Source organism: Alnus glutinosa, chromosome 8, assembly GCF_958979055.1.
Source record: "Alnus glutinosa chromosome 8, dhAlnGlut1.1, whole genome shotgun sequence".
In the NCBI taxonomy this organism is placed as follows: Eukaryota; Viridiplantae; Streptophyta; class Magnoliopsida; order Fagales; family Betulaceae; genus Alnus; species Alnus glutinosa.
The window spans coordinates 21,069,051-21,096,513 of record NC_084893.1 but is presented as its reverse complement, the minus strand read 5'-3'; the positions used below and the strand labels follow the sequence as shown (position 1 = coordinate 21,096,513).

The 27,463-nt window shown below is 35.9% G+C and overlaps 3 protein-coding genes across 3 annotated transcripts; all 3 read right to left on the bottom strand.

The window, feature by feature from the left end:
• Positions 1-6,207: 6,207 nt before the first annotated feature.
• Positions 6,208-7,743, bottom strand: LOC133875602 (EP1-like glycoprotein 2). Its single transcript, XM_062313779.1, has one exon. The coding sequence runs from the start codon at positions 7,727-7,729 to the stop codon at positions 6,353-6,355; it is 1,377 nt and encodes a 458-aa protein (XP_062169763.1). The 5' UTR covers positions 7,730-7,743; the 3' UTR covers positions 6,208-6,352.
• Positions 7,744-25,219: 17,476 nt separating this feature from the next.
• On the bottom strand, positions 25,220-26,747 carry LOC133874557 (EP1-like glycoprotein 2). The gene has a single exon (XM_062312407.1). The coding sequence runs from the start codon at positions 26,739-26,741 to the stop codon at positions 26,193-26,195; it is 549 nt and encodes a 182-aa protein (XP_062168391.1). The 5' UTR covers positions 26,742-26,747; the 3' UTR covers positions 25,220-26,192.
• On the bottom strand, positions 25,365-26,111 carry LOC133876205 (EP1-like glycoprotein 2). Its single transcript, XM_062314491.1, has one exon. It carries the CDS (start codon positions 26,109-26,111, stop codon positions 25,365-25,367), a length of 747 nt encoding a protein of 248 aa, XP_062170475.1.
• Positions 26,748-27,463: the final 716 nt, after the last annotated feature.

Below are 27,463 nucleotides of genomic sequence, written 5' to 3'. Positions count from 1 at the left end.
CCCCATATCTCATGAAAAATCCTCTTCCTTAGCATATAGATCCTTCAAGTGCTTAAAGCCAATAATCTCAGACAGTAACATCATGAGTAAAGCCACCTGCTAGCTCAAGGCGTGAGCCACTTTGTTTTGTTATCCCGACTTAAGCTTGAGTACAAATATTGTAAACATCTACTTGAAGGCTACCCACTGAACAAGCATCTGATTCAAACTACTTTGAGTGTTGATGAATTTCAATGCTTGATGGTCGCTATATAGAACGAATTCCCACTGGATCAAATAATGCTCCCAATGCTTCAAAGCCCGAATGACTGCATAAATTGGAGCTTGGTGGGAGAAGAACTCGAAAATGCATTAGGTGTTGAAACCGTTTGAAAAGTTTCAAAACCGTCCTAACCGTTTTTGTCGGTCTGAACAGTTTTGGATAAAATATACTAATTAGAGTTTAAGTGTAGATTAGGGTTTTAACATAGAATCTTTGTTAATGTTTAAATGTAATGCCTAGTAGGGAGCTAGAATTTTTAAGAGAAGCCTGAGTTCGGCGATTAGCGCTCAAAGTAAGTAATCGCCTACGAGAATGCTTAAATGTTAAACTTTTCAAGCATAAAAAATTATATTTGTAAGTGCCCATATCAAGTTAGCAAGAAACCCTTGATTTACATGTTGTAGGCCTTAGATTTTACATCAATATTATTAATCAAATTGCATGATTTGCCTTTGCAATTTACCTTGTATTGATAATAATAAAAATGGAATTTTAATGTGATGGTATGACATGGTCACCATTTTATATTATATAATCAATTATCAAAGACTATAGCATAGACATACTACACTATTTAGACTTGACTTTATGGCCAAGTGATGTGTGTGTGAGTTTCTACCTTAGATTTGATGGTTATTGTGACCAACACCATCACCCATGGGTGAGGTCACCCTTTCTCTCGTAATCCCATTACTAGCTGAGTGGCACTCAGGGCTTGACCCAATTGATCAATTAAAGGATGGCTTGCTATGCGCTTCTTCCATTGGCCGTGGGGTTGTACCAGACGTCCTAATGGATACACAAACCTTACCGTGAAGGAGTCAAATACATGGACATGCAATGTTGAGAGAGTTATGGCCACAGATATATTTATTAATTATGTATAACGCATCACCATGATTTTCTACCTTCCAATTGATGCATGATTTTCCAAGTAAAAATGCCCCTTAAATAATATGCTCATTAATACTGTATTTAACTTTATCACTGTCTCTACTTTATGATCTAATAAACACACTTCGTGTATATTTGTAAACATGTATTTTTTCATAAGTCATAAAATGGGTTCACCATGTGGGCTGTTTATTGTTGGCGATTTTACTTATTAAGTTGTGGACTTACGTGTTTTTTCACCTGTAAAATATTTATGTTTTACATATTAGTTGGCAATAGAATCGGGACAAAAGGTGCATGTCTAGTGGCGAATTTAGCTGTCTTCGGGAGATTCATTTGATTAATAATGCAAGTATTGTCTATTAGAGGTACTTAGCACTTTGCTTGTATAAGTGTGATATTATTGTACAAAAATAGAAATTTAAAAATATAGATGTTGTGAACGAGATTTACTTTCCACTGCTATTATTATTATTATTTTTGACATGTTCACACAAGAGGGGGAGGAGGGATTCGAACTAGTGATCTTCGCTTCATGAGGCGTGGTTCCCAGCCGATTGAGCTACCCCTTGAAGACTTCTGCTGCTATTATCTGATATAAAGGATTTAAAGATAACACTCAAAATTGTTTTTAATTAAATAATATGTGGCATTACAAAAACAATAGAAGAAATTAATCATTTGACAAATATATATATATTGCCTCATCGTTTTATGATGTTTTGGGCTTCCATGGACAAAAGAAAATCATAACTAAACATATATACCAAGCAATATTGGATATTAAATTTAAGAAATCATGCTATCTCAATAGTACTATTAAATCAATAAAACTTTCGAAAAAAAATAGAGAATTTATATCGAAACTAAACCAGATTTTTATTTTATCAGACAAAAAGAGTCATCTAGACATTATAATTTATAATTGAGTTTCTATATGGAAATTAGAAAAAAAAAAAAAAAATGAAAGAAAGAAAGAAAAACAGTAGGAAAGGGCAACTATTTACGTATAGCAAAGGGAAAATGACTGGGCCTCCAAACTGAAGGTGAGACGTGAGTAGCAGGGCAAGGTTTTATATAGTGGAAAGGTAAATGAGCCTCATGGATTTCATAATATATAGTAGACTAATTCTAAAAGAAAGATTTATATCCTTTCAAAATTAATGTGATTTTTAAAATCAAAGTTTGATGATCTATAATAGTGATGATTTGATGAGTAATAGACCACTATTAAATTTTAATTCAACGGTGATTTGACAAATACGTGTGAGGCCATTCCTTAGGAAAAACCCACCATTTTTTTTTATTTCCTTGTTACAAATGACAGCATCATAGCCGACACTAAACTGTTTAGAAAAATGTAAAATCAATCGGTGTATATAGTACTTTATCTAATTTACAATTAGTTCTTTGTACGTGGTATTAAAATGAACTTAGAAGTTCTTAAGGGATGTCAAAAATACAGTTTACTCCCTACAATCAAATTTTGTCCACTGACATAACCGATTCCATTAGTGTGACACTGACTTAAATATGACATATGTCACAATTTTATTAGCTCTGACATGTTAAACTAATGAAATATATTATTTCAAGAGATTCAATTTGACTGTAGGGAGTAAATTGTTTTTTTTGTATATTTTAAGAACTTCTGAGTTTATTTTAAACCACAAGTAACTAATTGCAAATCATATATATTACAAGAACTGATTTTACATTTTTTTCTCCTAAAACATTTAGAGGACAAACATTATAGCACAACTCTTAACTCTTAAGTATAATACTCCCTATCAAATAGATGGTTTGAAATTTTTTACCGGCCGTTGATTACTGCAGAGCTTTTTTTGGAAAATTTTCATCATTTTTATAATTATATTCATAAATTTTTTAAAAATATTAATTTAGTATATTTATCTTTTAATTTTTTTTCAATCTCACAAACAGTTAAGATATCCCTCATCTTAACTAAGAAATTAAGACAATTAATGCAGTGGACCAAATCTCTCAGCATACGCCAAAAAAGACTCAGCTATTTTGCCAGACGCCAAGGAAGCAAAGAAGATAGGCTCTCACGCTCTGTCCTGTTTCTTTCCTCGCGCGGTCGCGCCTTTTGGGGTGGCTTTATAGTTTTGTTGGCGCAGCCCCAGCTCATCGGCCATCCCTTATCTTTGCGAAATTGTCAACAAATTTTTGGCTGGAATTAAAAAAAGAAATAAAATTATAGTTAATCCTATAATAAACACGTACAATTTTGGAAAATAAAAACAAAATTATAGTTTATCACCTACGTGGCATGCCTGCCTTTAACAGAAACAAAACTAAACACCAAAACTTTTTCAACGTTCGATGAAATGTCGAAACTTTAATTCAACTAGCTTGCCTTTTTTATTTTTTATTTTTTATTTTTTATTTTTTATTTTTTATTTTTTATTTTTTTATTTTTTTTTATCAAGTAAAAAGTAGTTATATTGCATAAGTATTTAAAAGAAATATTATAGGTTAAACTACATTTATCTCCCTCTAATTACTACTTAATTTGCAACATCCCTTCCAATTTATCATTGGGGTTGCAGCCACTTCAAAAATACAATTTTTAGGAGTATTGCACAAAATTTCAATCCATTAATCTTATGGGGAATAAACTTTTACTAATATGAGCAGATGTGATTAATCGTGTATACAATTAATTGAACTAGCTTGTTATTTTTTTAGTAAAAAATAATTATATATATTGCATCAATATTTAAAATAAATGTTATAAGAGAAACAACATTTATCCCCCTCTAATTATCACTCTATTAATTTGAAATCTCCCTTCTAATCTATCATTAGAGTTGCAATGTCTCCATTCCATGCTTGAAATGACAAAAATACCCTATTTAGCTTTTTCTTCTTCTTCTTCTTCTTTTTTTCCAAGAATTTTTTTGGCTTTTTTTTTTTATTTTTTTTACCAATTTTTTATTATTATTTTTTAAAAAAATAAAAAAAAAAATCTTATACAAACTATTTTTATCATTTTGGGTATTAGAAGGAAGACTGTTGTCTCGTACCTCTAATATAACTTGGTCTCGAAAGCCTCCTAGACAACGTATTCTCTGACTGCAAGGACCTTTGATGTGCTTCAATTCAGAAACAACAAGAGGATAAATAAAATTAAAAAAAAATCAAGGCATCTTGAAACTGTTGTCTCATACTCCAGTATACTTCGGGACCAATTGATCATCTGACTCCGCCAAATCTACATGCACGTTCTGCCACTTCGAGCTCATACACATCGCCAATAGTTGCATATCAATTTTTCCTTTCTATGTGCTCCTCTTCGTGCCATTTTCTTGATAGGAAAGAAATCTTTAGCTCTGATACCAATTAATTCAACATGGTGTAGTGGGTCGCATAATCAACAAACACAAAACTTAATTAACTCTTCCCAAATTCAAGAGCAAATTCAAGAAATGAGATAAAATAAGAGAAAACTCAGGGATTTTTTATTTTATTTTATTTTTATTTTTAATAATAATAAAAAAAAGCCTAACGAAAAACACACAAACTATCTTTAGTGAGATTATATAGAAAAAGAATTAAGTTCAAACCTTACTAGAAAAGCGAAACATACTGACTCTAGCAAAATGTCTCATTCGAACAAGACTTTGCGATTAAGCCTCCGTCGATCGAGATTTGACCGAGCCATTGATGAAACATCTCACGTTGTTGTATGATGCAACACTTGTTCAAACGAGATGATGTCTCGTTCAAATGAGACATGCGATGCAGTACCTCGGTCGAATGAGAATCGACGTACTCTTTGACCGAGGCTTTCAGGAAGCTCTAACCAAAGTTCATCCAATAGGCTCGATCAAACGAGTCTTGGACCTCGCTCGAACGAGAACGTCTCCCCTTGTTTTCTTCGATCATGAACTCAAGTGCATGCAGTTTGGTCTACATGAACATCACTCCTGCTGGAAGCTTTGAAAATAAAATTTAAGCAAGGCATGAGTTTTTTGGGAAATCGAATTGTGCTGTTTCTTGATTTGTATTGATAGTTTTTTGTGTACGCAGTTTTTATACTGACGTCTTTGTAATGCTGAGAGATGGTTGTATCATATTTGTTTGGTTCTAAAAAACTGTCTCACGCATAAAAGAAATAAAGAAATATTTCAAGTAATAATTTTTTTTTTTTTGAAGTCAAGCAATAATTTAAATGCCAGCCAGCAGGCTTTGTCCACGTGTTCAATTCCCACTGGGCAACTAGATTGTGGATGCCAACTTCCCCAGTTCCCCTAATTGTATTCAAATCGATCCATATTGACATGAATGCATCTCACTATCAACTTTAACATTGTGGCCCCCTTTTACCAAATTACCAATTTTAATTTGGATAAGTTTTTGGACGTATCTTTCATACAGATACCATTAATTTATGGAAAAATTATATTTAATTCTTAGGTTTTTATTTAATTTGAATTTAGTTTTTAGGCTTGTAATTTTAAGAATATGATCTTTAGGTTTTGCCCAAATTTTAAATAGGTTCCTTTATCACTTTTCCGTCAAAATAAATGATTTGTCACATGTCACGTGTGTCTGAATTGACACACTAGGGTTTTATTCGACACCTAATACTAATGTCATATCATTAAGAACCAAATCATCAAAAAAAAAATTAAAAAAAAAAAAACCTCAACTCAAAAAACAAAAATCATATTTTTTGTCATCTTAATTTTCTAGATTTGTAGCGTTAGAGGAAAAATCATTAACTTTATCGTTGAGATAGATCCTGGCATGTCAGCTGAAACACACGTGACAAATAAAAAATCGTTGACTTTGATGGTAAAATAATAGAGGGACACTTTAAAATTTGAATAAAACTTAAGGACCTTATTCTTAAAATTAGAAAGACCAGTTAATTAAATTAGGGTACGTGCTCGGTCGGGGCATGTGCTTTAACGTACTTTGATAGTTGCACAAAAAAAAAGGATAAAGCCCGACTCAACTTAACACAAGGGCTCGTTGCAGACCTCTACCCAACGATGACTAAATTCAAATCAGATGAAAACTTAGAGATTGAATATGATTTTTCCCATTAATCATAATCCAACTTAGACATCCTTGATAATTAAGAAAAATCCATAAACCTTCAAAGAAAATGGACCGAACTTAGTCGTTTATTAATAAATACAAAATACGAAAGCATAAAATCTTCTAGTTTGAGTACTTGATGTATCCCACAGAAGTGTTGACATCTTTGATGAGAGTCCCAAGCAGTGGAGCGAGCAAACACTTGGAAGTATCTTCCTTGTAAAAGAAACCTACACACTTACAGTCCTTGTCACACTTCTCCCGGCACTCCCGAATCTTCACCGGACGCTCACCGTCTTCCAGATACGGGTTCAAGAAATGCTCCACGCCCACAATCTTATAGTACTGTGCCTGCTTTGTTCCGCCGCCGCTCTTGCACGGCGCCAACTTCGGCGGCGCGCAGCTGTCGCTCCAACCCAGAAGACCTTTCGGGCTCGGGCACGCCACGCACATCCGCCGGTCGCATAATCCGTACTCTCCACACTTTGACGGCAGCGCGCATTCTCTCACGAAATATTGAGAAAAGAACGCAAAGCTCTCTTCCCATCGTAAGTAACTGACTTTGTCGTAGTATGTGGTGGCCTTGAGATTGCCATCGGAGCCAAGCCTCAGGTATGAATACGTGGCATTGTAATTGAGCTTGTTCAGGTTGAGTTGCTGTCCGTTTTGGGTCGGGCGTGCTTGCAGGAGGCGGCGCCGGCGGCTTGGTGGTGGAGGTGGAGCATTAGTGTCTTGGTTTATGGTAAGGACGAGCTCGTAAGCGGTAGCATTGTCATTCTCCGGCACCGCATCAAAGGTGACAGTGCTGCCAAAGTCTCTGCCCGGCCAGCCACCGTAAGTAAGAAGCTGACCGGAGTTGTTGAGGTACATGGTGAACCCTTTGTGGTCAAGAACAATGCTATACGGCCCGTCGGAGGGGTCCACGTCAGATGTACGGCTAACAAGCTTGTTCTGGCCGTTGATTCTCACGGACTGCCCAACTAGAAGAGTGTCAGTAGGGTGATCAAAGCTTTGCCAAACGAATCTTCCATTCTTGTCGTGAAGCACCAAGTTTCCGTTGGGGAGTAACTTGATGCCGGTCACGCCCTTATTGGCCGTGTTCGTTTGCCACGCCACGCGCGCGTCCACGTCGGCGAGCACCAAGTTTCCGTCCCTCCCAAAAGAGAGGGTTGCGTTTTCGCGAACCGGCCGGTGGCGGTTGGCATCCCAAACCCAGCGCATGACGCCTTCGTCGTTGGGAATTCCAGCTCTGATGGCGAATATGTAGGCATCTGGGGTGGTGTTGTAGAAGCAGAGGCGGAAGGGAAAGGTATAGAAAGTGTAAACGTTGTTTCGGATCACACGGTAGTTTGCGTCGTACTCGATAATCCGGTCTCCGAATTCACCTTCGTTTATGAACTTGAAGGTTTGGTTTGCAGGGACTTGTGCTTGAGTGGCGAAGGCAAAGAAGCCAAGGAGAAGGAAAGGAATAATTAGGCGAAAGGAAGAAAGAGTTGGCATTTTGTATTTTCTTTTTCTTCTTCTTTAGACGATGCTTCACCGTGTATTTAAAGTGTTTTTGTGAGACGTACGGTAGGGTGCTTACGTGTCTGTGTTGAAAAGTCAACAATGGAGGCCTCTATTCTTTCATTCTATGAATTGCTAGTAGGTTCTTTTGTTTGGATAAGCATCCGTACCGGATCATACTTTAAATCCCGATAATTAAAATGAATATCATCCAATTTTAAATAATGAAATGGTGGAAATGGAAATAATAAATTTTCTAGTCACCGGTTTATAGGATATTTTTTATGATCCATATATAAAAAAGACATGTATTTTTTAAACATGTGAAAAATACTTTTTTTTTTAATTAATGTTATTAAAAAAAGCATATAAATAACATGTACTTCTTATATGCTAAGAAATACATGTCAATCTTATATGTAGATCGTAAAAAAAATTACTTACAAATGGGTTTGTAAAAAATTATTTGTCTGGTGAAAATCCTTGGTCATTCGGTTCCTGAAAGATGCTTTAATATTCATATATAGTTTGAGTTTAAGAATTACATAATATTAAAAAACAATATGAGTTAGGATGTTGTTTTGAAAATCTATGTGCTCTTGTCAAATGTGATTGGTAGTTTATATTGTATTTATTAATCAGCAGAAAAAGATTATTTTTTTTTTAAAGGAAAAAAAGGACATAAAGAAAATATCTAGTGATAAATTCAAAATCAGTCTATGTGGTTAGATTAAATTATAAATTTTTTTTTTTTTTAAAAAAAAAAAGGTATTTTTCTACTAATTAATAAATATAAAGGGTAATTTTGATTTTTTAATAATCAAGATAGGGGCATTTTCGGAACACTTTGGTCAAATTTGATTTTACATCTACTGTAACAATCAAAATTGACAGATGTGAATAAATAATAACATATTTAAAATTTACAATGCTAAATCATGACATTTGTTAGTTCGTATTACTTTATAAAAAATGATTATGAGTTGAGGGGACTAAATAATCTTTAACCCTAAAAAATATAGGCGGATGTGATTGCATATACAATTAGTAAAACTAGCTTCTTTTTTATTTTTGATTAAAAATTAATTATATTGCACCCGTATTTAAAAGAAATATTATAGCAGAAACTACATTTATTTCTCTCTATCCCATTAAGAAAAGAGATTATTTTTGATATTTTTAATCATCCTAAAGATATTTTAATTACAAAATCAAGATCAGTACTAAAAAAATTAATTATACAAGTTTATAACAGTCGAACCAATTTTACATGAATTTAGGTCATGTAATGAATAAGCTTAAATTTTTATTCATTCTCAAACTCGTGTAATAAATCAGAGGAATTTGAATGAAGGATTCCATTCCTTTATAACCCTAGTTACCTACCAACTGGTATCCCACTTAAATGGCAGCCATACAAAATGGACCATGACTTTATTAAATGTTGGTCAACCTTTTGTCTTTAATTTAATTATAGAGAAATGTTAGACATTTAATTAATTAATTATTATTTTTTTAAAAAAAATGCGATTGTAACTTAATATGTCACAATTTTATGAGATTTATTATTTTGAAAAATATGTCACAATCTCATAAGATTACGACACATCAAGTTAAAACTAAATTTTAAAAAAAAGTGTTGAAATATCTAGAATTTCTCTTGATTTTAATGCACTAGTTTGATCCTCCACTCTTTTTTTTCTTTTTCTTTTTTTTTTTTATAAAATTTTTTTTGTCACTTCCCTCTCATATAAAAATTAAAACTATTTTTACATTTATATTACATCAATTAATTCTTATTACCATTAAAAGAAAAAAGAAAAAAGAAAAAAGAAAAAAAAAAAGACTTGTCAAACACAACGGCTGTCATAGCCTACTGAAAAGGGCGGGCTGCTTAAAAAGGTGGGCTTCCTCCCAATACCATTCCTCCCTATACCATTTCTGTCATATCAATATTAGAATTTCTCTACATAAATAAATAAAATTCGCAATCAAAATATTAACGGTAATGCTACAAACTTCATTATTATTCTGTAATTATTTCATATAAGTTGAACCAGTAGTTTCAACTAATCATTCAATCATTTTTTATTAAAAGAATAAAAAATCTAAAATTAGGTTACGACTGATATGTCAATTTTATGAGATAATTGTAGAATAAAAATTATTGTGGTATATAACATTACTCGAATATTAAAGATCGATGATTCTTAGAGAGTAATGTTATAAACTACATTTTTATTCTACAATCATTTCACATTAATACTGATGTGTCAGTTTCAACCGACCCTATTCAATCCCTGTTAAAAAAAAAAAAAAAAATTGAAACTACCATATCAACAATAATTATAAATAATAATAATAATAATAATAAAGTGATTGGTAGTCATATATATGTGACCGTAGAGATATGATACGTTTACAATTTTTGTACAATTTTAACAATTTTTTTTTTAAAGATTAACCATTAGATATTTACACATGTAAGAAAATAGATCCATGTTAGCTTGGAAAAGAGTTGTTAGAGTTGTAAAATTGTTGTACAACAAGTATTTCTCGTGACAATAATATTCGTAAAAAGTTTTGAAATTGTTAGATGTGGAACGTAACATTATTCATTTGCTGGGCAAGTTTGATTTTCAATGGTCTAAATAGGGGCATTTTCGGAACACTTTGGTTAACTTTGATTTTCCATCCAATGTAACGGTCAAATACTCTTTTAGTACCTGAGTTTTAATAATTTTATTTTTTAGTACCTCAGTTTCAATTTGTATCACAAATGGTACTAAGGTTTTGAGAAAAGACGAATTTGATACCTCCATTTGAAGGTTGACACGTGGCACAATATAAAAAAAATTAAAAAATTAAAATTAAAAATCTTTAAAAATTAATTAAAAATTAAAAATATAAAAAAATAAAAAAATAAAAATAAAAGCACGTCGGACTCAATGCGAATTACCCCAAGGAGGCCGGCCTAGGGGTGGCCAAACCACCCTCGTGGGCCAAGGGGGTGGTTCGGCCACCCCCAAGGGCCAAAACCTATCAATTTTCCATGGGGTGGCCTACCACCCCTCCTCCTCTTCTTCTTCTTCTTTTTTTTTTTTAATTTTTTTTTTTAAAATTATTTTTTAAAGATTTAATTTTTTATTTTTTTTATATAGTGCCATGTGTCATCCTCAATGGCTTAGACATGGCAGGCCGTTAAATATTAGATGGAAAAATAAATTGAGGTACCAAGCCTGTATGTTTCACCATCTTTTTGCGGGCCACCCCCAGCCTGCTCTGGGGTGGTTCACCTTCCTCCTCAGCAAAGCGCGGATTTGGTTGGCGATGACAATCGTTAAGTCCCCCGATGGTGACAAATTGTTTGATTGGTGCTCCAATTTGACCTCCAAATTGTTCAAATTGATCACTAAACTAATCAAACTTCTCATCCAGGTGTTGTAAACGTATCGTGAATTATTCATCACGTGTTGCCTCTTCGAGCTCATACACACCACCAATAGTTGCATATCGATTTTTCCTATTCCACGTGCTCCTCTTCCACTACAAAAATAGTGGCATTTGCACTTACAGTTTGCCATGTGTACGGAAACAATACACGTGGCAAACTATTCACCACGTGTGAGACTCGTGTTGGATCTGAAAGAGACTACCTGACCAAATTGCCGCGTGTATACTAACACACGTGGCCACATGGCCACATGGCCACGTATACTCTTGTACACGTGTCTAACAGTTAGACACGTGTATCTTCATACACGTGTCTGACTAATAGACACGTGTATTTTATTACACGTGTCTATTTTGTTTTTTTTTTTTAAAAAAAAAAATTAAATTGTATTTTTTATTTAATTCTTTAATTGTATTTTTAAATTAAATTAAAAATACAATTAAAGAATTAAATAAAAAATACAATTTAAATTTAAATTTTCAAATTTGTTTTTAAATTTAGTTTTGTTATTGTTTTTTTAAATTTGTTTGGGTTAATTAATTTTATTTTTTTTTAATTTTCTTATTTCGGACCACAAATAACGCAATATTTATTTTACCAAAAAATATCACAAAATCAAATTACACAAACCAATAATTAATAACGTATTTGTTAACTACGCAAATCTTTACAAATAAAAAATAATTACACAAAATATCTACAAATCCAAAGGGCGTCCCTGCGAATCACGAGGTATTGTCTCAGGCGTGTTCTCGCCAACCGGCGATTATTGCGCAAGGGATGGTATAGCGAGCGATGGTGTAGCGACAGGGGAGTGCTGGCTCAGCCGTCGTCCAATAGGCGACAACGTACCAACCGTTGTCGCATTACCTGCAAGTAATATAGACAATTAAAGTATATAATATTACTTGCAAATTTAAAGGGGTAATGAAAACAAATTAAAATTAATTTTGTCCTATACACAATATAAATCATATCTGCAGATGCACTACTAACAGACGACGTACTACCTACGTTTGCAGGAGAAGATTGAGCACCAAGACATGGTTGTGATACTCCCATTGAGGACATGAAGACCTCGAATTGTCACATGCGCTGCTCCATGGCGTCGAACTGTCGCATGCGCTGCTCCAACGCGTCATTCCTCTCTTGCTCAGCCCGTAGCTCCGTCTGCATTTCTTCCATCTTCCGGGCGTGTTCGGCCCAATCCCGAGATGTGCCCTCAGATGGTCCCCCCTGTGAGCAAGGCTTGTATGAGAAACATGTCCCCCGAACAGGAGTAACGTTCGACCCAACCTCCCGAACCCTCCTCGCTTACTTAGACCTCCCAACCTCCTGTTCGTACACGTCGTTCGGTGCCCAACGTACCATGTCTGCTAAGACACTCTGAGTGGCGGTTGAATCACTGGATAAACTCTGCGTCATCCTTTCATGTAGGTCGTCAACATGAAATACTCGTATATTGAATAATGCCATATCACACACATAATTTAGGAATATTAGTAAAATAGATCAATAGCATACGCATAGGACCCGTGTACGTTCATTCAAGTAAGTGCCGTCCTTCCTTGTGTGGGTCTTCACGAACGATGCGGCGCGAGTGGGGGGCATGCCAGATGTACATGTCTATCGTCATCCAGTTGAAATATATAACAAACAGAGAGCGAGAAAATAGTGTAAAGAAAAAAGAAAAACAATTAGCAACAAATATGATAAACATAAACATATATTTGTTCATACCTCCTCGTGATTAAATCTAGCATAACTTTTGGATCCCGTACAATGGGGAAGGTCATTATGCTCCCGCAGCCTCTTCATCCGTTCAGAGGTCGCCTACGCATTGAACATGAAGATAAAAATGTAAGCATTGACACACTTAAAGTAGTAATAAAATTAAATGAACTGTTATTAAAAAACTACAACATTTTTTTGTCATACAATTAAAGACCTACATACCCTTTTTTGCTCAGTGCACCAATCGCTCAGCAGGAACTCTACATCTTCTGCGTCATACTTCGCAAAAGCATTGTCCGGCACTCTCACACGTATAATCTCGGGCGTGTCACCGTCTCGAATATCTAGCTTGGTTTTGAACCTCGACTTCCACGAGTGGTGCTTACGGCCAATATCATTCCACGCTTCCTGTTGTCCCTTGCGCTTGTCTATTGATACAGGTAAATAGATCTCCTCATACACATTCAATTTAAGCACTAGTTTAAAAACTTCAAGAAAAACTTAATCTTAAGTTTAATTCAAATAAATAAATAAATTAGATTCATAAACATACCATCAGCGCGTCCCACATAGCCTGCTTAATCTGCTTATCTACCTTCGTCAATTCGTCCCGCATATGTATGTAGGACCCGCTCCTGATAAGCATGCCATCAGCCCGCCTAAAACGATTGCAGGCTCGTCCTACAGGTTGTAGAGCAGCAACACAACCTTCTTCCTCCTCAGGAGCACCCAATTTCTCTTTGGGTCCCTAATAACCTCATAATATATGCTTTCGATTGGGTTGTACCCTAATAAAAAAAAAAAAAAAATATAACATTTAATTGGTTAACACTAAAAAAACATAATTATATCAACAAATTGTAAATTCAATTTATTTTTCTTTCAAACTTAATATTTATTTTTGGTAACATAATATGAGTTTTAAGGATGTCTAAATATGTACTTACTCATCAACCGAATCTGGTCAATCTGTATGTGCTGGGTTGCTGGGTCACCTGCGACTTCCTTGCCAACCACTCCCGCTGGTGAAGGCTGCTGATCATCATCTGAAAGCATATCCTGGGGGCTATCGGGGGCCAACTGATCGGTACCCAACATCGCAACGTCCCCCTCATGGAGAATCTGGCTCCCCCCTAGATCTGGCATCTGACTCTCATCGTAAAGTGGTACCTGGCTCTCTCCAAATATTGGCACCTGGCTCTCCCTAAATAAAGGCACCTGGCTCTCTCTAGGCCTCAGACCCTGACTCGCTGCCGATGCTGGCATCTGTCTTAACCCCATAATCTGGCCCTGCATCGCTGCCTGTGCTGGTATCTGTCCCAACCCCACAGCCGGCATCTGTATCTCCCCGGTCTGTGGCAGAGGAAACCTATCATTATGTGTCTCACTATCAGATCCACATGGCATAGGTCCAGTATATGTATACGGAAAGTACGGCGCATAACCATGTGACCCCATCCCCTCTCGGACCCACCATCGAGCCACGTTACCTGGTGGGGTGAACCCTATCTGAGATAATGTCGGTAGCTCCGAATATGGAGAACTGCAATATTCAGCTGTGTTGGTCTGTCTGTGATCTGACGTGGGCACGACCACCGTACCAGGCAACAATGGTCTATAAGCGGCATCTGGGTGGTGTGGCCACGCCGCAGTATATAATGCCGTCGAATCTGTGGGCATGGTCATGGGGCCACGGGTGGGCGGGTGCCCGATATGCACAAGGAGGGGGTCTCTGGTCCATCGATACCTGCGAACAAATGTAGACAAATTAATTAAAATTTGTATTTTATATATTATTAATGAATATGCAAATTATACAATGAAATTTATGCAAATAAAAAAAAAGTGTATTGAGTTCAAGCGAATTGTACCAATAATAAATATATCAATCATTGTATCACGCGAGCTTCAATCGGATCAATGTCGGGCCTGTCGTACTCAAATTCATCATTCGTATCGGGTAGGTCATCAGTGGCTAGTACGAGCGGTACACACTCATGATAGGTTGTAACCGCCTCATTACTCCCTTCCCCCTGACCAATGTCGTACACGTTGCGCTGTTTAGTCATAACTGCACAAACTCAATTTGGGTTCCTTCCATCTTCAACGTAGAATACTTGATCTACCTAAGATGTAAGCACATACGGCTCGTCCTTAATCAGCTCTCCCCTGTGGACGAGGTGATTGAAGTTGACAAACACTAGGCCATACTCTTCTATTCTGAATCCTCTGTCCATTGTGGGGTCTACCCAATTGCACTTAAATAGGACGTACGTAGTCCTGTCATAGTACTCGACCTCAACTATATCGGTTAACTGTCCGTAGTACGTTTCGCCTTCAACGGTTGGAACACATACGCCGCTGTTCTGAGTCCTCCTTCTCACATCATAGGCAAGCGTGTGTAACAATTTCTCATTTACCACGTACCTGTTGTACTTGACTGCTGTCTCCTTTAGCCCTCTACAAAGCATAACCAATTTGTGGCCCAATTCCTCCCTACGCTGATCGTCCAGGCCATCAACCTATATTATAATTACAAATATTAAAGATCACATTGGTTAATTACACTGAACACGCATAAATTTTGCCAATTTCAAAATTACCACTATTTCCTTACATATGCACGGTACCATTCACAGAATTGCTCATGATGTTGTTCTTCAATAAGAGCCTCCGTAATGCAACCCCTAGTGCATGATCGCCTAAACGCGTCTTTGTGCATCCTACATTCAACGTATACAATTATGTAATAATTGTTATTAATAATTTTATTCGAATTCTGTTAAATATATAAACACTACTTACATCCGCAAATTGTGAAACTCTTCAGAGTTGAACACAATATAACGATGAATCTAGTGCAGTGTCAACCAGTTCAGGGTAACTCACATGCCCGCCCCCTTGGATCCATCAGGATTTCTCTGAGGTCTGTTGTGGAATGTTGGTGCGTTATCTAGATACCTTGAACATAACGTTACCAGCTCGGTCGCTATGTACCCCTCTGCAATGCACCCCTCAGGAGCCGCTTTATTGCGCACATTAGACTTGAAACTCCCAAGACTCCTGGTGTACACACATACACGACATTTTGATTGTCGTCAATTAGGGAACCAATTAAATCAAAATATATATGTATATATCACGCAAAATTTTACCTTTGCCAGGTACATCCACTTATACTGCACGGGTCCGCCGAGTCTACACTCGCGCACAAGATGCACGACCAAGTGGACCATGCTGGTAAAAAACCCTGGAGGAAATACCTGTTCTAGCTTGCACAAAGTGATACAGACGTCACCCTGCAGTCGGTCCATCTCTTCTTGTGATAGCTTGGTTGAGCATATGCCTCTAAAAAATACAAAAATCTCCACAAGAGGTCTAACAACTTTATCTGGCAATGACTGACGCACTGCAATTGGGAGAAGTTGTTGCTTCAGTATTTGGCTATCATGGCTCTTCAACCCGGAAATTGTATGGTCCTTGAGCCGAACACACCGTGAAATGTTCGAGGCATATTCGTCCGGGACCCTCACATTTCGAAGAACCTTCAGAAAATTTCTTTGTCGTCCCTAGACATCGTGTGACAGGCAGCGGGAATATACGTCTTACCATTTGCGGCTGTGAATGGATGCAACTTAGGTCTCAACCCCATTTCCTGCAAGTCCAGCCGAGCTGCCAGGTTGTCCTTTGTTTTCCCTTTGATATCCAAAATAGTGTCAAGTATATTATCCATGACATTTTTTTCTATGTGCATAACATCAAGATTGTGCTGAAGCAAATTGTCTTTCCAATACGGCAATCTGAAAAAAAATACTTTTCTTCTTCCACATAACATCATCGAAACTCCCTGCACCCTTCTTCCGTTTCTTCTTCTTACCTGCGTTCTCATCCCCAAATGCAACTCCGTCTAACTGTTGGAGGATCTCGTCTCCACATGGCACATTTGGCGGGCTGTCAAATTCTTCAGTACCGTCAAATGTTCTTCTGTTCAGCCAGCACAGATGTTCAGTTGGCAAGTATCTCCTGTGCCCCATATAGCAAAATTTACATCCGTTCTTTAAATATTTAGAACGTGTCGATTGCATACAGCAAGGACATGCCTTCACACCCCTGTTAGGCCAACCAGATAAATCTGCATACGCTGGCAAGTCGTTTATTGTCCACATCAACTGAGATCGCATATTAAAATTTTCCATCTTTGAAGCATCGAATGTTCCTACCCCTACATTCCACAATTCCAGCAATTCATCAATCAATGGCTGAAGGTAAATATCAATATCCATACCAGGTGAGCTCGGTCCAGGGATAACCAGTGACAGGATGAACGACGTCTGTTTCATGCACATCCAAGGAGGCAAATTGTACGGCCAAGCATTACGGGCCATGTGATGTGGGATGTGCTCATGTTCCCAAAAGGATTAAATCCATTTGCTGTCAAACCAAGCCGGACGTTCCTACTGTCTGCCATAAAATCTGGATGTAAAATGTCAAACGATCTCCATGCCTCACCGTCAGCCGAGTGCCTCAATACGCCATCTCTAGTGTGGCCTTCTGCATGCCATCTCATATGGGGCGCAGTATGCTCAGACATGAATAACCTCTGTAACCGTGGGATGAGTGGAAACCACCTCAACATCTTCACCGGGCGTTTTTTCCTCGCTGATATGACCTCACCATCCTCATCTATATGTGTATCAGCCCTTCACTTAGATTCTCCACATACGGTACATGAATCTAATTCTTTATTGTCTTTCCAGAATAACATACAGTCATTACGGTACGCCAGAATCTTCTCATACCCTAGACCCATGAAACTTAGGAACTTCTTCGCCTCATACGTATTAATTGGCAATGTCTCATTGCAAGGAGGCAACAGCTTATTGATAAACTCGAGAATGTCTGAAAATTTTTTGTTACTAATACCTCCAACGCACTTCAAATTGTACATATGTACAATAGCACTAAATTTGCTATGCTTGGTACCAGGGTGAAGTGGCTTCTCGGCAGTTTTTAACAACTCTTGATACTTCAATGCGTCCCCGCAAGAGGTTCCTTCGTCAACTTGTTGCGGATCCGTACTGACTGCTTTAGCAACATCGTGCATGCCGAAGGCGTCACGCAACATGGCGTGCATGTCATCATCATGTTCCAGGGCGCCCCCTGTTCTGTGAATTCACCCTGTTCAGTGCTATAGGCAGCGGAATCTGTGCCACTGGGATGACTCGAACACTGACCACGAACAGCAGACTCGCTCATGGTCTCACCGTGCATATACCACAAATTGTATCCCGGATTCATCCCCCTACCTCCTGTCAGGTGGGCAAGAACGTAATCTGGAGTGTGACGCTAGTTATTTCGACAATACTTGCATGGGCAGTAAATTTTGCCATCGACAGCCTACTAATAGCAAATGCCACAAACGCCCTACACCCGTCGTTATACTGTGTCATACCCCTACGTTCTGACATCCAAGACTTGTCCATATTTCTCTGTATAGGGTTAAGAGACCGAGACAAATCATAATTCTTACAGTGTGAACTTGTAAAAAAAGAAAGAACATGGGTTACAATTTTACGGTTATGGTTTTAGGGTTTACAGTTTAGGGTTATGGTTTTTGTAATTTTATTTTTTTAAAGGTTTAGGGTTTAAGGTTTATGGTTAGGGTTTTTGTTTGTGTTTTAAGGGTTAGGTGTTATTTTTTAATTTATATTTTTTTTAAAGGTTTAGGGTTAACTTTTTTATTTATATTTTTTGAAGGGTTTAGGGTTTTTTTTTTTTTTTTTCTTAAGGGTTAGGGTTTAAGGTTAAGGTTTACGTGTTTTTTTTTTAAGGGTTTAGGGTTAGGATTTTTGTTTGTGTTTTAAGGGTTTAGGTGTTATTTTTTAATTTATATTTTTTTAAAGGTTTCGGGTTAGGGTTAGGATTTAGGGTTTACTTTTTTTATTTATATTTTTTGAAGGGTTTAGGGTATTTTTTTCTTTTCTTAAGGGTTAGGGTTTAAGGTTAAGGTTTACGTGTTTTTTTTTGTAAGGATTTAGGGTTAGCGTTTAGGTGTTATTTTTTAATTCATATTTTTCTTTTTTTTTTAGGGTTAGGGTTTCTGTTTTGTTTTAATAGTTTAGGGTTTTTTTTTTTTTTTTTTTTTTTTTTTTTTTTTTTTTTTTTAAGGGTTTAGGGTTTGCTTTTTTTCTAAAGGGTTTAGGGTATTTGTTTTTTTTTTTTTTTTTAGGGTTAGGGTTTTTGTTTTTCTTAAGGGTTTAGGGTTTTTTTTTTTTTTTTTTTTTTTTTTAAGGGTTTATATTTTTTGTTTTGTTTTTTTTTAAGGGTTTAGGGTAAAAGGTTTTTGTTTTTTTTAAGGGTTTACGGTATTAGTTTTTTTTTTTTTTTTTTTTTTTTTTTGCAAGGGTTTAGGGTTTAGGGTTTAGGATTTTTGTTTTTTAAAAGGGTTTAGAGTTGTGGTTATTTTTTAAGGGTTTAGTGTAAAGGGTTTTTGTTATTTTTTAAGGGTTAAGGGTAAAGGGTTTTTGTTTTTTTTTTTTTTTTAAGGGTTTTTTTTTTTTTTTTTTTTTTTTTTTTTTTTTTTTTTTCAGGGTTTAGGGTTTAGGGTTAGGGTTTTATGGTTTAGGGTATTTGTTTTTTTTAAGGGTTTAGGGTTTTTTTTTTTTTTTTTTTTTTTTTTTTTTTTTTTTTTTTAAAGGTTTAGGATTTTTGTTTTGTTTTAGGGTTATGGTTAAGCGTTTAAGGTTTTGGGTTTAGACCTTTGTTATAAATTGCTCAATAAAATATATTATTGTAAATGGTGGACGGTGAAAAATTTGTTTAAAATTTGTTCCCAAATTATTGAGGTTAATTTTGGTTCAAATTGTTGGGTACGATCATCTTATTATACATCATACTTGTTTAATCATTTTATTTTAAACAATCCCACAATTTTATTTTAAAAAGGTGATTTTGTATATGTGGACCCTTTTTAGAATTAATTTTTTCATATTTTGGTTATTTATGAATTTGTATATGTCGACCATTTATAAAATGCATATATTGATTTTGTGTTGCTTTTTCAAATTTTGTTGTTAAGGCGAATTGTACCGAATGTTTTTCATAAATATGTATTATCCTCACACCAACGTTTAAAATGGAAAATGATATTATAAATTTTGTAACACGAATAATGATGTAAAAAGTGGATAGTCAATTTGAAAAAAATGGTCGTTGGTTTATAACGCTAAACTAATAGCGGATATTGCTTTATTTTTTCCACGTTCAAAAAAACTTCTAAATTCATAATGACACATAAAAATATATATAAAAACCTCCCGCATCAACAATTAGAACTAAATAATTAAAAACAATAAAAACATAACAACATAGTAAAAAAAGTACGTGGCTTCCAAAATAAAAATAAAACCCTAAATGAGGGAAAAAAAATATGACTGTGTACACAAAAATTTCATCAAGTATGTAATAACCAAATACAACATTGTTCAAAAAAAAAAAAAATTAACCAAATACAGTAAAACCAAAATAGTCCATAAAAACAAAAACAAAAATAAAATAAAAATCATATGTATACAAATTACAATAATTCAGTAACATTGCAATAAATATATATATATACGTATATATTAGGGAAACAAATTTAAATCACACAATATCACAAAGAGATGAACAAAATGTAGAGGACAAAATAAAGAAAATGAGAGACAAAATACTCACAATAGATCTAGATTTCGGGCTGGGGTTTATGGATTTAGGGTTGCTTATATATATACCTACATATTTGGAGGAACAAAGAAGAAAAAAAGTTAGGAAAATATATACATGAATATATGTAGAAACCAATAGAGAGAGAGAGAGTAAAATGAGGTCGACCAAGTTGGCCATTATCGGAGCAAATCCACTCACGGCCGGAGTAGGCTGCCGGAGAGTAGTCCCAGTAGAGAGAGACAGAGAGAGAGAGAGCGAGAGCGAGAGAGATATCCGGTACTGTATATATGTGAGAGAGAGGGCCGGAAGAGAGAGAGAGAGAGAGACAGCCGGTGAGAGAGAGATAGATGATCGGTGGTGGACGGTCACCACGCCGGAGAGAAGGCCGAGAGGCGGTGGAAGGGACTGTCGCCGGTTGTGCTTGACGGAGAGAGAGAGAGAGAGAGAGAGAGAGCGAAATGGATAGCTTCCACATTTCTGAAATATATATATATATATATATATATATATATATATATATATATATATATATATACATATATATTTTATAAATTAATATATTATTTGAATTTTAAATAATTTATATATATATTTAGTGAATTATCCGGCTAGGTGGCGCGCGGGAGAACTCCCGCGCAGCTGTCCTGGCCAAACAATTGGACACGTGTTAACACGTGTCCCATCAGGGACGTGGTATTATGCCACGTCCTCAATGGCTGACGTGTACTTAAAACACACGTCACCCATCGTAGCATTTTTATTAAAAAAAAAAATTATATTATAATTATATATATATTTATATAATTTAACCACGTAAACAAAAATACAAACCCATGCAACCCTAAGTATATGTACTGTACATATAGCTAAACCCTAAGCTCTAAAACTAAACCGTAAACTATAAATTAAAACTAAACCCTAACTCTAAAATTAAAAGCCAACACTAAGTATATATACTATACTAAACCCTAAATTAAAACTAAACCCTAACCATTAAATTAAACCCTAAAACCCTAACCCTAAGTGCATATACTATATATAGCTATAAACCCTAACCCTAAGTGTATGTACTATATATAGCTATAAACCTTAACCCTAAGTGTATATACTATATATAGCTATAAACCCTAACCCTAAGTGTATATACTATATATAGCCATAAACCATAATTCTAAGTGTACGTTCTATATATATATAGTCATAAACCCTAACCCTAAAAGTATATACTATATATATGTAGACATATACCCTAATCTTAAGTGTACGTACTATATATAGCCATAAACCCAAACCCTAACCCTAAAAGTATATACTATATATATATAGACATAAACTCTAATCCTAAGTGTATGTACTATATATAGCCATAAACCATAACCCTAAAAGTATATACTATATATATATAGACATAAACTCTAATCCTAAGTGTACGTACTATATATAGCCATAAACTCTAACCCTAAAAGTATATACTATATATATATAGAAATAAACCCTAATCCTAAGTGTACGTACTATATATAGCTATAAACCCTAGCCCTAAAAGTATATACTATATATATATATAGACATAAACCATAATCCTAAGTGTACGTACTATATATAGCCATAAACCCTAACCCTAAAAGTATATACTGTATATATATAGATATAAACCTTAATCCTAAGTGTACGTACAATATATAGACATAATCCCTAATCCTAAAAGTATATACTATATATATATAGACGTAAAGCATAATCCTAAGTGTACGTACTATATATAGCCATAAACCATAACCCTAAAAGTATATACTATATATATATAGACATAAATCCTAATCCTAAGTGTACGTACTATATATAGCCATAAACCCTAAGTGTATGTATTATATATAGGTATAAACCCTAACCCTAAGTATATGTACTATATATAGCCATAAACCCTAACCCTAAGTGTATGTACTATATAAGGGACTAAACCATAAGTATACTATTTATATATAGTAGGGAACCCTAAAAATAAGTGCATTTACTATATATAGCCATAAACCCTAAGGTTAAGTAGGGTATATACACGTCATTATAAATGCATATAGTTTTTAAATCGTTTACATGCATGCATATACATATCATGCACATATGTATATAGTCCTAATTATAGGTTTTTTTAACCTTTTTATGTATATATATACTTTTTTAAATGAGAAAATGTTTTAGGCGATCGTCTACATTGTCAAACCTTAATTTGGTGTTATTTATATATATTATTGTCCAAATGGACGCGTGTAAATAATACACGTGTCCAAATGGACACGTGTATTAATACACGTGTCCATGGGGGACATGTGTATTAATACACGTATCTGATTGGACACGTGTATTAATACACGTGTCCATAAACGTGTCTGACTGGACACGTTTATTAATACACGTGTTCATATACGTGTCCATATGGACACATGTATTAATACACGTGTCTAAATAGGCGCGTATAAAAATACACATGTCCAAATAGACGCGTGTATAAATAAACCTCTCCGAGTGGACACATGTATTTTTTACACGCGTCTATTTGGACACGTGTATTTTTTACACTTGTCCATTTGTCCACGTGTAATAAATACACGTGTCTAACCGTTTTCCATGTACAGCCTGCCATGTTGTCATCAAGACACGTGGCTATTTGGCCGTGTGACTACAGTAACAGTCAGGGGCGGAGCCAGCCCCCCCAAGTTGGGGGGGCCAAATTGAAAAAAAAAGTTTTGGGGGGGCCAAAATTAAAAAAAAAAAAAAAACTAAAATTTGGGGTAAAATTTTAATTTTTTTTTTAATTTTTTTTAATTTTTTAATTTTTAATTTTTTTTTTTTTGGGAGAACCTTGGGGCTTGGGGGGGGCCAGGCCCCCCCAAGGTGGCTCCGCCCCTGGTAACAGTTATTGTAGACATGTGGTGAATTACAACATTTTTTGTAGTGTTCGTGCCATTTTCTTGATATGAAAGAAATCTTTGGCTTTGATACCAACTACTTCAACATGGTGTAGTGGGTCGCAGAATCAACAAATACAAAACTTAATTAACTCTTCCCAAATCCAAGAGCAAATTCAAGAAATGAGGTAAAATAAGAGAAAACTCAGGGATTTTTTTTTTTTTTTTTTTTAATTAAAAAAAAAAGCCTAATGAAAAACACACAAACTATCTTTAGTGAGTTTATATAGAAAAAGAATTAAGTTCAAACCTTACTAGAAAAGCGAAACAAACTGACTCTAGCAAAATGTCTCATTCGAACAAGACTTTGCGATTAAGGCCTCCTTCGATCGAGATTACCGAGCCATCGATGAAACATCTCACGTTGTTGTATGATGCAACACTTGTTCAAACGAGATGATGTCTCGTTCAAATGAGACATGAGATGCAGTACCTCGGTCGAATGAGAATCGACGTACTCTTTGACTGAGGCTTTCAGGAAGCTCTAACCAAAGTTCATCCAATAGGCTAGATCAAACGAGTCTTGGACCTCGTTCGAATTGTGCTGTTTCTTGATTTGTATTGATAGTTTTTTGTGTTCGCAGTTTTTACACTGACGTAGTCTTTGTAATGCTGAGAGATGGTTGTATCATATTTGTTTGGTTCTAAAAAACTCTCACACATAAAAGAAATAAAGAAATATTTCAAGTAATAATTTTTTTTTTTTTTTAAGTCGAGTAATAATTTAAATGCCAGCTAGCAGGCTTTGTCCACGCGTTCAATTCCCACTGGGCAACTAGATTGTGGATGCCAACTTCCCCAGTTCCCCTAATTGTATTCATATCGATCCATATTATTTATAAGAAAAGAAAAAAAAAAAAACCGATCCATATTGACATGAATGCATCTCACTATCAACTTTAACATTGTGGCCCCTTTTACCAAATTACCAAATTTAATTTGGATAAGTTTTTGAACGTTTCTTTCATACAGATACCATTAATTTATGGAAAAATTATATTTAATTCTTAGGTTTTTATTTAATTTGAATTTAGTTTTTAGGTTTGTAATTTTAAGAATATGATCCTTAGGTTTTGCCCAAATTTTAAATAGGTTCCTTTTATCACTTTTCTGTCAAAATAAATGGTTTATCACATGTCACGTGTGTCTGAATTGACACACTAGGGTTTTATTCAACACCTAATACTAATGTCATATCATTAAGAACCAAATCATAAAAAAAAAAAAAATTAAAAAATTAAAAAAAAAAAACCTCAACTCAAAACAAAAACCATATTCTTTGTCATCTTAATTTTCTAGATTTGTAGCGTTAGAGGAAAAATCATTAACTTTAACGCTGAGATAGATCCTGGCATGTCAGCTGAAACACACGTGACAAATAAAAAATCGTTGACTTTGATGGTAAAATAATAGAGGGACACTTTAAAATTTGAATAAAACTTAAGGACCTTATTCTTAAAATTAGAAAGACTAGTTGATTAAATTAGGGTGCCCGGCCGGGGCACGCGCTCTAACTTTGATAGTTGCACAAAAAAAAAGGGTAAAGACCGACTCAACTTAACGCAAGGGCTCGTTGCAGACCTCCTCTACCCAACGACGACTAAATTCAAATCAGATGAAAACTTAGAGATTGAATATGATTTTTCCCATTAATCATAATCCAACTTAGACATCCTTGATAATTAAGAAAAATCCATAAACCTTCAAAGAAAATGGACCGAACTTAGTCGTTTATTAATAAATACAAAATACGAAAGCATAAAATCTTCTAGTTTGAGTACTTGATGTATCCCACAGAAGTGTTGACATCTTTGATGAGAGTCCCAAGCAGTGGAGCGAGCAAACACTTGGAAGTATCTTCCTTGTAAAAGAAACCTACACACTTACAGTCCTTGTCACACTTCTCCCGGCACTCCCGAATCTTCACCGGACGCTCACCATCTTCCAAATACGGGTTCAAGAAATGCTCCACGCCCACAATCTTATAGTACTGTGCCTGCTTTGTTCCTCCGCCGCTCTTGCACGGCGCCAACTTCGGCGGGGTGCAGCTGTCGCTCCAACCCAGAAGACCTTTCGGGCTCGGGCACGCCACGCACATCCGCCGGTCGCATAATCCGTACTCTCCACACTTTGACGGCAGCGCGCATTCTCTCACGAAATATTGAGAAAAGAACGCAAAGCTCTCTTCCCATCGTAAGTAACTGACTTTGTCGTAGTATGTGGTGGCCTTGAGATTGCCATCGGAGCCAAGCCTCAGGTATGAATACGTGGCATTGTAATTGAGCTTGTTCAGGTTGAGTTGTTGTCCGTTTTGGGTCGGGCGTGCTTGCAGGAGGCGACGCCGGCGGCTTGGTGGTGGAGGTGGAGCATTAGTGTCTTGGTTTATTATAAGGACGAGCTCGTAAGCGGTAGCATTGTCATTCTCCGGCACCGCATCAAAGGTGACAGTGCTGCCAAAGTCTCTGCCCGGCCAGCCACCGTAAGTAAGAAGCTGACCGGAGTTGTTGAGGTACATGGTGAACCCTTTGTGGTCAAGAACAATGCTATACGGCCCGTCGGAGGGGTCCACGTCAAATGTACGGCTAACAAGCTTGTTCTAGCCGTTGATTCTCACGGACTGCCCAACTAGAAGAGTGTCAGTAGGGTGATCAAAGCTTTGCCAAACGAATCTTCCATTCTTGTCGTGAAGCACCAAGTTTCCGTTGGGGAGTAACTTGATGCCGGTCACGCCCTTATTGGCCGTGTTCGTTTGCCACGCCACGTGCGCGTCCACGTCGACGAGCACCAAGTTTCCGTCCCTCCCAAAAGAGAGGGTTGCGTTTTCGCGAACCGGCCGGTGGCGGTTGGCATCCCAAACCCAGCGCATGACGCCTTCGTCGTTGGGAATTCCAGCTCTGATGGTGAATATGTAGGCATCTGGGGTGGTGTTGTAGAAGCAGAGGCGGAAGGGGAAGGTATAGAAAGTGTAAACGTCGTTTCGGATCACACGGTAGCTTGCGTCGTACTCGATAATCCGGTCTCCGAATTCACCTTCGTTTATGAACTTGAAGGTTTGGTTTGCAGGGACTTGTGCTTGAGTGGCGAAGGCAAAGAAGCCAAGGAGAAGGAAAGGAATAATTTGGCGAAAGGAAGAAAGAGTTGGCATTTTGTATTTTCTTTTTCTTCTTCTCTAGACGATGCTTCACTTTGTATTTAAAGTGTTTTTGTGAGACGTACGGTAGGTGCTTACGTGTCTGTGTTGCAAAGTCAACAACGGAGGCCTCTATTCTTTCATGGACTTGATTGGTGTACCCACACAATAATGGTACAACAGCCCCTCACATGGGGTGGGCTCTATAGTGTGTGGGGCCTACTCCTTGTGAGGGACTGTTGTATCATTATTGTGTGGATGTAGTGTAAATAACATTTTTCTTCTTTCATTCTATGAATTGCTAGTAGGTTCTTTGGTTTGGATAAGCATCCGTACTGGATCATACTTTAAATCCCGATAATTAAAATGAATATCATCCAATTTTAAATAATGAAACGGTGGAAATGGGAATAATAAATTTTCTACTCATTGGTTTATAGGATATTTTTTATGATCCATATATAAAAAAAACACGTGTCTTTTAAACATGTGAAAAACATATATTTTTTTTAATTAATGTTATTAAAAAAGCATATAAATAATATGTACTTCTCACGTGTTAAGAAATACATGCCAATCTTATATGTAGATCGTAAAAAAATCTCTTAGAGCACTAGCAACAGATTCTCAACCATTTTCCCTACTTTAAGAAAAATTTAGGGAACCAAACCACTTTTTTTTTCCCTATAAAAAAACACCCCACAATAGATTCCCTTAATTTTCCCTATATCAATTAA

Coding starts and splice junctions, on each gene's coding strand:
- LOC133874557 (XM_062312407.1), bottom strand. CDS start 26,741: ATGCCAACTCTTTCTTCCTTTCGCCAAATTATTCCTTTCCTTCTCCTT.
- LOC133876205 (XM_062314491.1), bottom strand. CDS start 26,111: ATGTACCTCAACAACTCCGGTCAGCTTCTTACTTACGGTGGCTGGCCG.
- LOC133875602 (XM_062313779.1), bottom strand. CDS start 7,729: ATGCCAACTCTTTCTTCCTTTCGCCTAATTATTCCTTTCCTTCTCCTT.